The sequence below is a fragment of the Anabas testudineus genome, chromosome 19 (assembly GCF_900324465.2).
Source record: "Anabas testudineus chromosome 19, fAnaTes1.2, whole genome shotgun sequence".
Lineage (NCBI taxonomy): Eukaryota > Metazoa > Chordata > Actinopteri > Anabantiformes > Anabantidae > Anabas > Anabas testudineus.
In genome coordinates this window covers 8,955,600-8,971,746 of record NC_046628.1, presented here as the reverse complement: position 1 = coordinate 8,971,746, position 16,147 = coordinate 8,955,600, and the positions used below count along the sequence as shown (strand labels likewise).

Sequence of the window (16,147 nt, the reverse complement as noted above, 5' to 3'; positions counted from 1 at the left end):
AAAATGTTGATTTTTATTCATCTATGCATGTTTTGTAAGAGCCAAGTCCCGCTTAATATGTTTAAAAGTACAGGAAAGGGAATTATTAGTGCCAGTGAATTAATGTCATTAAGGAAAACAACAACCTCTTAATGTTCTGTAATCCTCAGATCCTCCTAACTGTGGCACAGTTGTAGAGAACCATGGGTATTAGGACCATGTGTGCAAACTGCAGTGAGTGAAATACAGAATACATCTATGTTCGACATGAAGTTAAGGTGTAAGTCAGTTATGGGCCATGAGGAGTTTCTGCATTAGTGCATGTGGCATGTGGATTACCCAAGCTTAGGAATAAGAACTGTTTCCTGATTGGTCCTTCTGAAAGCTTGCCGCTTGGCCACCTCAACAGGTTGCAGGCTTGGAATTACACCTGTCCAATGACGGTTTCGAGGAAGGAAGAGTTTCCTGCTAGTCGTGGTCATGACTGTGCAGCAAAGCTCCGAGTGTGGCCTCTTTTAGGATGTGAATGGTGAGGAACTTGTACTACCGGCTAAATGTAAGGGCACTGGCAGCAGGAAGTCATGATGGTGCTTTACAAGGGACCGCGGCTGCTGGACTTTGCAAAGACTCCTCCACACCTTCAGTTCAACAAATATGTCCTGACGGGTTACCGGCCAGTGTCTACAGCTCAGGAGTGCATCAGGAGCCTCTTCTATGTGCACAATGAGCTGGGGAACATTTACACTCATGGTAAGTCCAGAAGTGAACTGTGCATTGTCTTTATTTTCAACTGGTGGTGTTTCTTTCAAAAATCAAGCTTGAAAGTGATTTAACTGTATCTGAATCACCACAAAATATATTTTTGCAGTTGAATACATAGAGCACCTTATAATAATTTCACCCATACAGGAGATGTACAAGCAAAACCAGTCACAGAAGTCCACTACTCTCACTTATGGCTAGTTACTTGCATACAAGAGCATTTAATGAGGATATGGGGCATTAGCTGTAATCTGCCTGGGACTCCCTGCCCTGTAAATATCCTAATCTTTACTATGGGCTAACTCTTCTCAGCTGTAAATGGCGATGCGTAACAGAGCAAAACATCCTGAAAACACGAGTTTGTATTAAAATGCGAGCAGTTGCAGAATTACAGTTTATTTGCATATTTTAAATTTGTGCCTCTAATGTGATTCTTATAAATATAAAATCTGACTGGAGTTTCTAGCAATGATCCTAAACCTCCACAGCCTTGAACTTCAGGATGCATCTTCTTGATGGTATAATTCCTCTTTGGCTATCCAATTAACTTCATTTAGATTAACACTCTTACTAAGGGGAAGTGAAGGGTATTAGCTTTTGCATGAGTTTCTCTATACATGCAACCAATATCCAAATCCTTCACCTGGCTTCTGGTAAGAGAACAAACAGAGGAACCACTCTCAGAATATTAAATTCCTCATATTCTTTTGAAAAAGGTGACTTTTATATGCAGCTGATGTCTTTATAATGACAACAGCTGTCATTAACCAAGTCAACATTAACATCCACCTTTAACCTTTGGATTTACTTAAAAATGTTTTGTCTAAAGTTAAGAATCTGACTTTGTTGTGCAGTTGTCTTCAATATTATGTATTAGATTATAAACCTTTTTTTATTATTTATTTATTCTCTGTTTCTCTTATCTTCTTTACCCTTTCATCTCATCATTTTCCCATCACCATAGGCATACCTTTCTTCCTCTTCTTAGTGTTTCTGCCTTTTAGCATTCCTTGGATGGAGGTGGACAACATGTGGATCTGTGTGGTCCACTACCTGGCCTGCCTCTCTCCCACCATAGGCTCAGTGGTCTACCACTTGTTCATGAACCACATAGGAGGAAAACAGGTGTATGACACCCTGCTCTCTTTGGACATGTTCGGGGTCTGCCTAGTTAACACCCTTGGTAGGTAATTTAAATCCATTGAAATGTATCTTAAAACAGTAGTTCCACACTTTGGAATAACATTTATTATTTTGCCAAGAGTTTCATGTTAAGCTTGATTCCACTAATGTTTACATGGTGTTCAACTTGCCCAGCACCCCTAACTGTACTGTAAGGTTTTTAGAGGGTTTATTCAGCTTGAACCATCTTGTCTTTTCTGTCTAGGGGCACTTCCTATCATCTATATCACCCTTCTTTGCTACCCAACCATACAACAGGCTTCCTTGCTGGCCTACATCCTTCTGTCAGCCTACGGGATCTACTGTGCCACCACTGCCAACACTAACATTACCCGTCTAAAAGCTTTTGTCTGGCAAGCTTTGTTTCGCTTCAGCCTCTTCCTGTTCCGGGTGTATGGCAGCGGGGTGGGGAGTCCAAACTCCCTGCGCCTCTTCATCATCATGGACTCACTGGCTGTACTGGGAGGGCTGGTGAACATCATCCAGATCCCGGAGCGCTTCAGCCCAGGCCTGTTTGACAACTGGGGCAACAGCCACCAGATAATGCACGTCATGGTTATTTGCTCGATTATCTACCTGCACTGGGGCACACTGGAGGATTTAGCCTGGATTAAGAGCTATCAGTGTCCTACAGAGTAATGCCAAGTGTGTCAAGTACACACAACCACACACTCAAGGACATGCTGATAGAAACGATATTGAGGAATTGTTGAGGCAGGATGGGTAAACAGTGAAGAGAGGAAAGTTATTTTAAAAGGCACTTTAGTCCTAACTGCTGAAATTCTTCAGAAAGGAAATTACGATTTGACATTTTGCCAGAGAAGAAAGAGGAACTTTCACTGCTGTAACTGCAGATCAAATATCACCATATTAAATGCAAAGTCCTGGCCATACTTGATTTTTAGTTTGTTGAAATGCAGTAGTTCTGGGTTATATTAACCATAACCGAGACAGGTTTTAAGTGGACAATGAAATTAATATATGTAATAAATTATGTTTTTATATCATGTCTCAACTTGTATTTCATTCACACATGATGAAAATAATCCAGACGATGATTAACACGGGGGGTTGGATGCTTCCGTTTTTTAATTGCAAGAAACATATATTGTATTATTATATACACATGAATCACTATTTCCTCTATTGCTGGATGTCACTAATTTCAAATGTTTTAATGTGGACTTGGCAACAAACATTTCATTGGCAATATAATGAGATGAGGGCTTTCAGACATTAGCATAACCCACGCCTTTTAGAGACACTGTCACCTTCAAATCTAAAGCATCAAAGAAAAAAAAGAAGAAAAAACAGGTGCTAATTAAATTTGAAAGAGGTTTGGATGTTGTCGTTGGACGCGCAGATGCACAACACAGCAGCTTTATTGTTTTTATAGCACTGTGGATGCATTCTTGGACGACCTTTTTGTGTTTCAGTCTTCATCTGAGCTGCTGTCCTCCTCAGCCTCTGAGAGGTCCGCGATGGGAAACCGCAATATGGCAGCCACACCACTTAGCTGAGTCAATTCTGAGGAGATAGTTGAAGATAAATCAATAGGTGACGGTGTAGCAAGTGCTTCAAGCTGATTTTATGTCTCATTGCTGAAGTGCAGATAGTACAATTAGACAGAAGAAATAATTTTTTAACTGAGGGTGCCATCAATAAAGAGATAATGAAATTCTAAATATAATGATTTAAAATATGATTTATATTTTGTATAATATATATTTAATATATAATTAAATTATATTACGTTAATTCCTTCTAATGTCACAGCCATCTACACAGTCATTACATTTTTTTTGTCAAATAAATAATAGCGTTACTGTATGTTTATAAAAAGTATCATGGTAATGCAGTAGTAGTGTAATATCTTACGTTCGCCAGACACATGAAGGCTTGAAAATATTCTGCAAGAAAAATAAAAAGGAGAAATCCCATAAGCTGAAAATAGATTCTATCATTTATTGATTGTTGGTAGTCTTTTCAAAGATAATAAGTACCTGACATTGCCGCCATTGTCTCTCACGTTGTCCACCAACCGAACGTAACGACTCCTTGTGGGAACATCCTGATGTCTGGACGTAAAAATGGAGGCACACAACACATGTATTTATACAAAGAGCAGAACTGTGTGTTTAAATAACTAACAATTCAATGTCTGATAGGGTTATCTGAAAACAACTATTGTGCTGCAGAGAAATTATGAGAAGAGCTCAGAATCAAAGGCTCTTGTCTGTGATTTTCATGTTCATATTTTAGTATCTTGAAATTATTCAAATAGCTTAAACGACTAAACAAGCTGGCAGCAGCTAAATGTAAATTTTAGCAGGAAATATATTCAACCGTCATCAACACTGTGTATTTGACATAAATGAGAAACATATCTGTCAGTACATACCTGAACAGTTTATCACTTATCAACAGGGTGTCAATGGCCAGGGCGTCAGCAGCTTTTTCTACATGAGCCAATCTGTGATGATGCAAAGATACAAAGGTTGTTGATTATCAGGTTGAACGAATCTTGGCCATTGCCTTTTAACTGCTCTGGTTCACCATTACTCACCCATAGAAAGCTCTGTCAGGCTCATGCTGGAGCATTTTATAGAAGTCTTCGAGGGCTTTCACCTCTCCTGCTGCCTGAAACATAAATACTAATTAACGGATTTGTATATGATGTTGTAGGGCTGTGCGGTTGTATAGTCTATGATACAATACATCATAATAATTCCCCTCATGTTAAGAATTTGTCATATAGTTATTATGACACTGCTGTAATATTGTTCAGCCACTACTGTCATATCATCATATGAAGATGATACGTAAAACAGGCTGAGAGGGTATATAGTCACCTTGGTATCAGAGAGTCTACTAGTCACAGTGGGATCACAAAGGATTTCTGAAAAAACAAAACAAAATGAAGATTTCACTACATTTTCACCCTGTGATGAGATTTTACTGTTTTATTCTCAGAGACCAGCAGCTCCTACCTTTGAGTGAGTACTTGTGACCTGATGATGAATGGACCAGAATGAATTTGGGTCGATTTTCAAGCAGGACCTTGTTATCCTGTCGCACTGCCTCTTTGAAGAGATAGGTGATGAACTGGTCCTTAACAAACCCTGGACTGGCAACCAGGATGCACTTCACCACTATTGGAAGGCAAGAGGAGAGAAATCAAAACCAAATCTTTTTCGATTTAATTAGATATGTTGAATTAGATAACAAGCAACAGTCAGAAAACAACAACAAAGGGAAGAACTAAGTAAAAAACAAGAAGTGTGTGCGTGACACAGAACAGGAACATGCTCTATGTTTGTGCATTGTGTCTGCAAAGCAGCCCTACCATCAAAATTGATATGACGAAGAATTGCCTGCATCACAGCCTCATAAAATCTCTCCAGTGCCTGCAAGCAGAGACACACGCCCGGTCACAGTAATAAGGAATAACAAATACATGTATGAGGTTTTTATGGTTGTTTTAAAGGACATGACAGATCTGAATTTGTTTTGTGTTATTACTTTAGGCACATTATACTTGTTAATACTCGTGACTTAGAGGAAGATCAAATTATATTTTATGACAAATTAATGCAGAAAACCATGAAATTCCAAAAGGTTCACATACTTTTCCTTGCCACTGTAGATGTTATTATGCATCCAATACACTCTGTCTCTTGCCTTAATGCTGATTGTGTTTGAGATAATAAAATGAAATGACAAATTTGACAAAGCCTTAGCTATTATATGTTTGCTGAATACTAATAATTCCTAAAATGTGATTAATTTTATAGTTGTTTTACTTGATTTACCCCATTGTACTCACTGTAATTGTGACAATACTTTTCAAAGTGATGAATGTGTATTAATATATCTGCCCAACTGTGTTCTGTTCACGTCAAGGAGTCTTTATCCAATATCAAAATATCAAGTGCAAAAAAAAGGGGTATCATCAAGACAACACACTGCCCAGACTTGCTGATATCATTATCATTTAACTGTCTATCTTCATACTTGAATCTCCTCTTCATATTTAAATCTCAATATTCAGTGGCAAAAAGGATTTCTCCATCTTCTTCACTTAGAAATTTCTCCACTTTCTGTGCAATTACCTACCTTCTCGTGCTGTGTGCAGCTTCCCCTTCTCTTGCGAGGAATGGTGACCTCCACTTTTGCACGAAGCATAGTCATTGCAGGGGTCACCAGCACCACGTTGGCCAGACCCTCCTGCATCACCACAGCTGCCACATCTGCCTTTTGGGTTGCATCACATGCCTGCTCTGAAAGGTAGAAAAATAAATGAATCTTCTGGATTAATGGGCACTTGACAGAATTATTAATGAATATGTAATTAGAGTTTTAACATTAATTACTGCATTTTACTGGTAAATTAACTTGTATTCATTGTAGCTTAAGTGTAGCTACTCCTAAGAACGTGGCCTTAAATTCTAATTATACTGGTGAAGATTATAGCAGCAATGACTCAACTACTTCAAATTCATGAACCCCATCTGTCAGCTATGATCTCCTCTCTTGTCTCTTCCTATTCAGTTCTGATAGCAACACACTGCCTTCATTGTTTATGTAAATAAATTAACAAGAGGAGTGTCCATTTTCTGTAAATGAGCCAAAACGTCAGTCAACCCCGTCAGTCAGGCAATCAAATCAGAAATTATTATGACATTTATTTGCGTTAATTATTTAGGTTGATTACTTCTAAGTGGAGAATGCTTAAATTGCCTTTATAAATTGCCATTTCAAGTCAGTAGCTAGCATAAAAATTAGATATAGAACTGCAAGATTAACTGTGGTATAGTCCAACAGAGGATCTTAATCCAGGGAATTATTCAAGCAAAGAAGGAAAATTCCCTACTCTTCAACATCTGTGCATTTTTTTGACTTTTGGACTCCTGTGTTGTTTTACCAATATTGGATGCATTCACAATGATGAACTTATTTGACAGAAAGAGGTAAAGGTCTGTGTTTAGTCAGTATCAAATCATGTGAATCTCTTCGGCCAAATATTTAAGCTGTCCAAAGATATAGTGGTTAGTAACAACTTTGAAACCAAACTAATTTAGTGTAAAATAGTCAGTGTGGAAGGTAACCTAGACAAGCTGTTTTTTTCAGCTAGACGAAATGCTGTCCACACATATAGTAGCTCCTCATCAAATACTACACTAAGGATAACTGAAATGTTTATCTTAATACTTTTTCAACTATTGGCAATCTGTTACTTTACTGAATTAGAGTAGCACCTGCTTACCGATTCTATCCAGCACAACGCTGTCCCAGCTCTTTTTAGCAAGAGTGAACTTCCTGTTGAGCTCTAGTTCAATAGTGTGGTAAGCCCCCATCTACAGAATGAAGAACAAATCATGAATTATCATTTCCAACGAGAATTAACCTGAGCGACTAAAAAAGAAAGTAATATTTTTTTTCGATTGTGGCAAATACATTAACATTTGATATGTTAATAATCAACATGTGTAGTGTAATTTCAATTGTTTCTTTGCTAATTTTATTACTATAATACCTCTGCTCTACATAAAATATCTACACATTCAACAAGGCTACAATTATTAGGTTGTATAAAAATCTCAGACCTTAACATACTGGTTCTCCACTATGTTAGTGCCCTTTACTCTCAGCTGGCAAGCCTGAGAGTCAAAGTCGATAGCCTCCACACATAAGGTAAGAGTAGTCCGAACTCTGGAGCTGCCCACACTTCCAGTAGTGGATTCTGTTTGAACTTTCCTGTGCAAAGTAGGTAAACAGGGACTTAGTTGTGTCTGTATTGACAATTGGCTACAGTAGTCATCTTTATATGATAGGGATAAGTGTTTACCTGATGGTGGATGCTCTCAGGCTGTCGCCAACTTGGAGCAGGTTGTAAGTGTGCCACATATCCTCTGCCTCCTCTGGCACCAGAGTCACCTGACTGAAGAAGTAACAATCAATAGGTCAATCTCTGACTTGTGGTCATTTATGTAAGTAATAACTCTGTCTAGATGTTGGTTAACACATCAGTAAACTTTAGATTTGTTCTGACTTAAAGACATATGGTGCAAAGATGCAAGATCATGCATGTAATTGAGAGTACATCAAATATACCACCATCTGGGGTTTGTTTTGTTTTACTCACTGACGATTCGTATGCACAGTCATAAAAGCTAAAGCTACATTCGTAGAGTTTGAGTGGTACAATTTAAGCCCCAATAGTAATATTTCGTGTAGCTGTTATTAAATATTAACTACATCTGGCTTATTTATGTTGTAATCAACCCCCTTACCCCAGGTTCTTGCTGGTAACCGTTAATGGAAACCACATAATGTTATGGACATTTACCACGACAAAGCTGACACATGTACAGTCAGCTGCAAAGTAGCATACTGGTTAGCTTGCTAACATTAGCCAGTAACTCACCCGGCATTATCTTTTTCAATGTCTTTATGAAGCAGCTTCATGGTTGGATGGTTGTCTGATATAAACAGTAGACTTATTAGCTTGAAACAGGTATGTTTATCCGTGTTAGGATCATGTTTATTTATCAATAAATTAACAGACTAGCTAAGCCATCTCACAACTTCAGAATGAATCCCCCCCTACGTGTTGCCAGGCGCTAGGACATTGCGTCATGCCAAACTACGTCGTCAATCCTTTCCATCTTGGTCACTTCCGCAGGTGTCGCTTTACTGCGCTACAAATACAGAGCAATGCAACCACACATACATGAGTAAATCTGTTAAAATGCGGGGGGGTTTGGTTTATTGTTTGGTCCAATTTAAGTACAGCAAGACGTGAAATGTGTCTCACAATTGTTGAACGACTTACATTGTGGTTTGAGATAAGCAAATGCTGATTGACGTTAAAAACAGCCAATCATACAGTACACGAGGTCCCCAAGAACACCGCCTACTGGCAAAAGTGACCAATAGAAACGCGGGAGCTGTCAGACCACTTCCGTTCAACGCCGCTTTGAGCTAACGCTCATCTAGCCTTTTTTTTGTCGATGGCATGGTGCTAGTATCTACGGCAGGACCAGCATTGTCACGAGAAAATACGAATATTTAAAGTGAATTCGATTATCTAATGGCAAATTGTTGACTAATGCGGGTTTCTGAAGTACATGTCTGCCATCACATCTTTAACCATTCAATACCCAGCCTCGTATTTTGAGGTTGCCTGTTCTGCTAAGGTTAGCTAGCGGGATAACATTACAGTAGCCGATTAACGCGAAACTAGTTAAGTTAAGCTAACGGCGACTCTAACCGGTTAATAGTTACTAACGTTACATCTTAAAATAGTAGGAGTTGTTTGAAACCGTCCAGAATAGAGAAATAGCATGGCAGAAGCCGACAAGCTAAACATCGACTCCATTATACAGCGTCTGCTTGAAGGTAAGACTCAGTCGTTTTTTTATTCACAGGGGTAGCCATTTTAGCTAACAGGCTAGACAACGATAGCCACATATTCTATGTCAAGTTAATCTATAGCTCACTGCAAACGGAGATCTGTTGACCGTCAGTTGTGTTTGGCGAGTAGCATCCTTTACGCAGTAAATTAAAAATTGTTGTTCCTGCTCGCCCGCAATAAATGACAAGGAATTAACTATTTTTGTATATTTGCTTTGTACTCTGCACAAATTCGACATAGTGAGAATTGGTATCGTTAACCTTGAATTATCAATTAAAAATAAAAATACAATTGGAGCTGTTTACACATTTTCCCCCCCTAATTTTCTGACATGTTTGCTAGCTGTATATATTTGGCCAAGAAGGTCAATATAGATACGCTGTGAACTGGATATTGGAACATACTTAACATATATTATTGTAAATCATCAGGTGGCTTTTTTAGTTTGCCACTTGGTCAATTAGTAATCTCCATGTTTGGTGCTTGATATTTACTTAAATTCAAACGAACTACATTTGTAGGATGTAAAGCTATCTTATATGGTGCAATCAAAAATTCATGAGATGAACTAAAAACTTAACACTAGTATTTCCTGATTTTTAAAAACTAAATCTCATATTGTTTTATGGCTGACTTTTTCATATAATGGTTGTAGATAAGCATTCAGCATTAAGGGAGCACCATAGACAATGTGATTTACAGATTTTTTGTTTTCCTCCTGTAAATCTTTGAACATGTTTTTTAATCACAGTGGATGTGCTGATGGAGGAAAGCCTTCACAATTAATACTGAATAGCAAGTACACTACAAATTAACATGTGCCAACTGTGCATGGCAATGTGTCACTTTTTGCACAAAAGATGTGATTTCTAGTTTAGTGTTAACTTGTATTTTCCATGTTAGAAATAAAATGCAGTATTTGACCTGATGAGGACTTTACATTTGCAAAATTATTATTTTAGTTCAAGTTGCTAGTGCCTTATGAACAATAAAATGGGGTGTTTGTAATCTGTTGCTTCAGATGTAATGTTTATTGCTCTTGTTTTATTTTTCACAGTGAAAGGCTCAAGACCTGGTAAAAATGTACAGCTGACAGAGAATGAAATCCGTGGCCTCTGCCTCAAATCCCGGGAGATCTTCCTCAGTCAGCCAATCCTGCTCGAACTCGAGGCCCCCCTCAAGATTTGTGGTGAGGCTTAGTTGTGTTCTTTAGAGTCTAGGGAATTCTCGAGTGTGGTCACACTGATGGATGTTGTAGCTTAGATTCCTGGGATTTTATGAGAAGTCTTACATTTACATTGCATTGTGCATCCATATTACTCAATGCGGGAGGTTATTAAGTTACAGTAAAGGGGAAAAAGAATAAAATTAAAAAGAAAACATTGTTAGCATTCTCAAGACAGTGTGTGACTGAGACCTTGTTGCATAATTGCAGAACTGAAGGGATAAACCGATAATATTGGCTTGCCAGTACATTACTGTTTTGCACTAGAAGTCTCCTTGGAGTTGTACTGCTGATGCTATTTAATTAAGAAGGCTTGTTTAAAGGAACAGTCTTAAGATTTCAGGAACTGGCAATGTTTGCACTGTAAAGAAAATCACCAGCATTCTCACACTAAATGCAAGCTTGCATATTCAATTAGATGTCTCATCCTCACAGTAAACAAGCCAAACAGCACTGGAATAACTGAATGTTAATTTAAAATAGTGCGTGGATAATAATCATGGAATCAAGTGTTGTTAATTTTTATGCTGTTGTCATACCTCTGTCCTTTCGGTGTACACTTACACACAGCATGATGATCACATATTTGACAAACACTGCAGTGTCCTGACTTACTGCTTGTCTTACCAGGTGATGTTCATGGGCAGTACTATGATTTGCTGCGACTGTTTGAATATGGGGGCTTTCCACCAGAGAGCAACTACCTATTCCTGGGGGACTATGTAGACCGAGGGAAGCAGTCCCTTGAGACCATCTGCCTGTTGCTGGCTTACAAGATCAAATACCCAGAAAACTTCTTTCTGCTGAGAGGAAACCATGAGTGCGCCTCCATCAACAGAATATATGGCTTCTACGATGAGTGTAAGTCACGCGGCATGCACACAGACATCAATCTTATGCTTATTTACTTTTTTCAAATATTAAAGCAGTTAGTTAGCACTAGTGAAGTGGTGTAAATTGAACCACACCTTGTGTCATTAGAGAAATGTAAACATAACATTTGTAAATTTGTGTTGTCTCATAATTATCACTATGAATTTCATTGACTTAACATCGTCAGTATCTAGAGACTATCGCAGTGTCATGAATTGTAGCAATTTTCTATTAGTAGTTGTACTAAAAGCCACAATATATCTTAGTATAAACGCTTGCAGGATAGGGTTTAATTAATTAATTTGTGTTTTTAAGCATTACCTTAAGGGGAGAAAAAGCTGACTGAGCATGCACCTGACAATAGACATAAGAAGACTCATGTCTGTTGGCTAGATGATTGTTGACTTGGACTTGTGCACTGCATAATTAGTGAGATTCACAGACAATTAAGATAATGGTTTAGCTAAAAGGTAAGGCTATTTAACCTGCAATTTCATATGTTTTCAGGTAAAGGTGCAATTGTCTGGCCACTAAGGCCACCACACAAGTTTACTGTGTGTATAATAATAATAATAATAATAATAGTAATAATAATGATGATGATGATGATGATGATGATGATGATGATAATAATAATTTACACTAACAGCATAGTTTATGAAAAAGGAGGAAATAATGCTAATATCTCTTATTGACTCACAGCAGCGAGTTTCTAATGGGTACAATAATTTTATTCTTCTTAATCTTTGGGCATTCTGATGAGCCAAATGATCACTTAACAACACATAATTTGGGTGAAGATGTTTTTATATATTTTCTTTCTGTTGCAGTCACATTTTTTGCAAACTAAATATCTGTCTTTAAAAACACTAAGACATTTGTTTTTGGAAATCCAAAGTATCTCTAAGTATATATTTCCTAGGGACTGGGGAAATCAACCTGGCTTTGTTGCTTTATTCTTTTGCATTTTTTTATTCCAATACCAGTAAAAGGCAAAGGTACATGGCATGATATTCATCAGCTTTCATATCGGGGTGTACTGTAAAACTAGGATACTACTACAACCCTAACACATACTTGCTATAGAAAATGCGTACAGCTTGTCAGGGCTTGGGCAGGGTTGGATTTTAGATGTGCTGTAATAGGTGCATTTTTCTAAGTTTTTATAGGTCTCAAGATTAGATTGTGACCAAGTAATTGTGGTTTCCTCCCACAGGTAAGAGGCGATACAACATAAAGCTGTGGAAGACCTTTACTGACTGCTTCAACTGTTTGCCTGTTGCCGCCATTGTTGATGAGAAGATCTTCTGTTGCCATGGAGGTATCCTCATCCAACAGTTCATTTGGCTTCTGTCCAGCATGTGCACTCCTCTGCACTTTTGTTACTGTCAACATAGTAGTCAAACTGTGCGGGGGGTGCAGGACTGTGCGGGATCTTCATTTGTTGTTGAGATATTTTTATTTCCTTTCCCTGAGTCAGCAGACCTGCCTGCAGAGCTAAAGTTATTGTCTAATCACACAACCTGCTAACAAATAGAAACTTTAAAATAAGTGAATTTCTATCTATCCACCACATTTAGTGGCTTCTTACATAGGCTTTAACACAGTTCATATCCAAGTTATGTAGGGCCTCAAAACATCAACAAACACAGACACCGAGTTGACATTGTTGCTTCTTTCTAACGTGTATGTTCTACTTCAGGCCTCTCCCCAGACCTCCAGTCTATGGAGCAAATCCGAAGGGTCATGCGTCCCACTGACGTGCCTGATCAGGGCCTCCTCTGTGACCTGCTGTGGGCCGACCCTGACAAGGACGTGCTGGGCTGGGGCGAGAACGACCGCGGTGTCTCTTTCACTTTTGGCGCTGATGTGGTCACAAAGTTCCTTCACAAACATGACATGGACCTAATTTGTCGAGCCCATCAGGTCAGTACATGGCTTTGGTTCTAAGCTAAAAGGTGTTTTGTAGTAAAGAAAACAACTAAATAGATTAAAAAGTAAACCACTCCTATTTTTTATGACTTGTTAAACTGGCTAGACAATAGAAGCTGCGCTACAAGGTCTAGTTAATCTTTTGTTTTAGAGTTCCTACAGTGTTTTCATGTTTGCATTTTTCCACTGTTTGTTCACACAAAAGTAAAATTAGGTTTAGCTAATGAGGTGTTAAGACACCTAACATCAAACACACTGTGTCCAGCTGTCAGTAAATATTTCAGAATATTACAGACGAGCAGAAAGCCTGTTAAACTATGGTTTTTGCCCAATTTTACTGATGAATAATAGACACTGTGAGCAATAGAAATATATATGTCTGTATACGTTCTTTCATAAATTGATCCTAAATCACTCACAACTTAGGATTTAATGGTGGTATGCAAAGAAGAAGCAACAGAAGTGGAAGCAAGCCAAAGCAACTTGCAGCAACCTGTCACATATTTGATTTCAGGTGGTTGAGGATGGATATGAGTTCTTTGCAAAGAGGCAGCTGGTGACACTGTTCTCAGCTCCAAACTACTGCGGTGAGTTTGACAATGCTGGAGCCATGATGAGCGTAGATGAGACCCTCATGTGCTCTTTCCAGGTTAGTGACTAAACCCCCTTTTGATTAAACAGTTTCTCCACATCATTTTTTTGCCCACAAATTAATGGTGGCTCTTTACTTTACAAAAAAGAATCATATTTTTTCTTAATTTTCTTTTTACAGATTCTGAAACCTGCAGACAAGAAGTTGTTTTATGGTGGCGGAGGGGGAATGGGCTCTAGTCGCCCAGTCACTCCACCAAGGAAGGCTAAGAAATGACATCAGTAGTTTGCCCTTAACCTCCAGCCCTTCCCTCCTGCCCTCTCTACCTCTCTTCTCCTTTCTTTCACCAAACAGCCAGAAATCAAACCTATACCCAGGGCTTTTTTTTCCTTTTTTATCTGTACTTCTTAAAACATTTAATGTTACGAATTGTCTGAGTGAGCGAACGAATGAGTGCGTGCGCAGATGACGAACACGTCTCGTCTGCTGGTGAGCATTAAAATCATGTGTGCATTTTGAGAGTATTAGAGATTTATACTTTCCCCTCTTTTACCACTTGTTCCATGGAAAGGTTGAAACCACAGTGTCTGTACAGTAATGCTGACTGAAAAGCAGGGTCTGGAGATGGTGGGAGATTGCTGATATGATGAAGCAAACCCCTGCCAGCAGGTGGTGTTTGTGTGGGTGAATGTGTGTGTGCGCGTGTGTGTTTGTGGAGGAGGGAAGTATTTTATTTTCCCAGTCCTCTGTACTGTAAAATCTCAGAAACAAGTGTGTGTGTGTTTGTATGTTTGTGTGCACACGCGTGCATTGTCTTGCTTTTCTGAGTGTAATGTTTTGGTATCTTTGAACAGGAAGGAGAATGTCTCTTGGTCTCGCAATAGCAAGCACATGCTTATTCACACTCAAACACACACACAGACACACACACACACACACACACACACACATGCATATGACTCTTCAGATTCATATGAGCCAGAGCTGTAAAAACCCCATACAGTTTAGGTTTGTACAGATTTGATTACTTGAAAGAGATTTTTTGTGAATTCGTTTTGTAGTCTTTCATCAAGTTGACCAATAAAGCGAGAATCTGAGTTACATAGTGTATTTGTCATTTTTAGACACTGTATGATTTGTCATTACAAATTACTGATTATCTGCTTACCAATCCATCATAATATGAGGAGTTACTTTTGCAGTTCAGTTTTTTAACACCAGTAATATGGTCACACAGTAGTTAAGTGCCGTTATGAAATGAAGCAAATATACTAATCTGAGTTTTTCAAGTTTCTAGGATTGTATTGTTCAAACCTGTGTCATTATAAAATATACAGTTAATTGTGGGTTGCTGATAATCAGTGGTAAAATGTCAAATTGGTGGCTCAGACTTGAATGGCAGGAAATTGAAATGTTACTTGGAGTTCCTGTTTCATGCACAAGCACTAATTTAGCCTGAAACAGAAAACATTCAGAGCTGAACACATACAACTACTGTGTTTTAAAATCTATGTGAACTGACTGGGTGTTAAAGATACATCTGCTGTCGCTAGTTTTTAAAGGTCAGTAGGTCAACTTAAGTTCAGCTTTTATCCACATGGAGGCAGTGTTGGGTTCCTTTAACTCCAGACCAGGGGTTAAGAAAATGGTCAATGTTTTAAAAAGGAATGTTTCCAAAGGAACTAGACATTTCATAATCATGTAACTTATCATGAGTTATCAAAGTGTTAATGCAATTTCTAATTGCAACAGTTTGCATTACAATTACTAAGATTGTATCAGTTGGAATACTTTTAAATAATATTCACCTTCTTGTGCTACACAGAGGTTGTGTGGAAACGCCTGTGTCTCTCTTTTACGTTCCTCATTCTATATTTATCAAAAAAGGATTCCATTTCTGCCTTAGGCATTTCTCAGGCTCTTTTTCATTCATTTGTCTTCCTGTCGTCAACACCCTCCTTCAGGTTGCTCTGTCTATCATTTTGACTTCCTTTTACAGAACTGGTGAGAAGTTCGGGATTGGACTTAAACGTGTTTTAAATGGAAATTTATTTGCTGCAGTTTTCTTTAGTTTAAGAAAAATAATACTTTTTTCACAGTGTTGTTTTTCCAGTAGGGTGTAAGGTGAAGTCCTATTATGAGTTCCAGAAAAAAAATTCTTGGGAATTAAAACAAAAGGAAATGA

General features: G+C 38.3%; 3 protein-coding genes across 3 annotated transcripts; 2 read left to right on the top strand and 1 right to left on the bottom strand.

Annotated features, from left to right (window-relative positions):
• Positions 1-379: 379 nt before the first annotated feature.
• On the top strand, positions 380-2,884 carry LOC113156436 (progestin and adipoQ receptor family member 4). The gene is made up of 3 exons (XM_026351585.1): positions 380-729; positions 1,706-1,924; positions 2,129-2,884. Exons 1-3 carry the CDS (start codon positions 561-563, stop codon positions 2,560-2,562), a joined length of 822 nt encoding a protein of 273 aa, XP_026207370.1. The 5' UTR covers positions 380-560; the 3' UTR covers positions 2,563-2,884.
• A 110-nt stretch (positions 2,885-2,994) lies between these two features.
• pelo (pelota mRNA surveillance and ribosome rescue factor) lies at positions 2,995-8,561 on the bottom strand. The gene is made up of 13 exons (XM_026350566.1): positions 8,351-8,561; positions 7,772-7,864; positions 7,530-7,680; positions 7,190-7,280; positions 6,040-6,203; positions 5,270-5,330; positions 4,914-5,075; positions 4,776-4,822; positions 4,490-4,563; positions 4,325-4,396; positions 3,927-4,001; positions 3,802-3,833; positions 2,995-3,450 (listed from the first exon to the last, which is right to left on the bottom strand). Exons 1-13 carry the CDS (start codon positions 8,389-8,391, stop codon positions 3,356-3,358), a joined length of 1,158 nt encoding a protein of 385 aa, XP_026206351.1. The 5' UTR covers positions 8,392-8,561; the 3' UTR covers positions 2,995-3,355.
• A 329-nt stretch (positions 8,562-8,890) lies between these two features.
• Positions 8,891-15,063, top strand: LOC113156534 (serine/threonine-protein phosphatase alpha-2 isoform-like). Its single transcript, XM_026351748.1, has 7 exons — positions 8,891-9,324; positions 10,398-10,529; positions 11,196-11,426; positions 12,655-12,759; positions 13,141-13,364; positions 13,885-14,019; positions 14,143-15,063. The coding sequence occupies exons 1-7, from the start codon at positions 9,270-9,272 to the stop codon at positions 14,236-14,238; spliced, it is 978 nt and encodes a 325-aa protein (XP_026207533.1). The 5' UTR covers positions 8,891-9,269; the 3' UTR covers positions 14,239-15,063.
• The last annotated feature ends 1,084 nt before the right edge of the window (positions 15,064-16,147 follow it).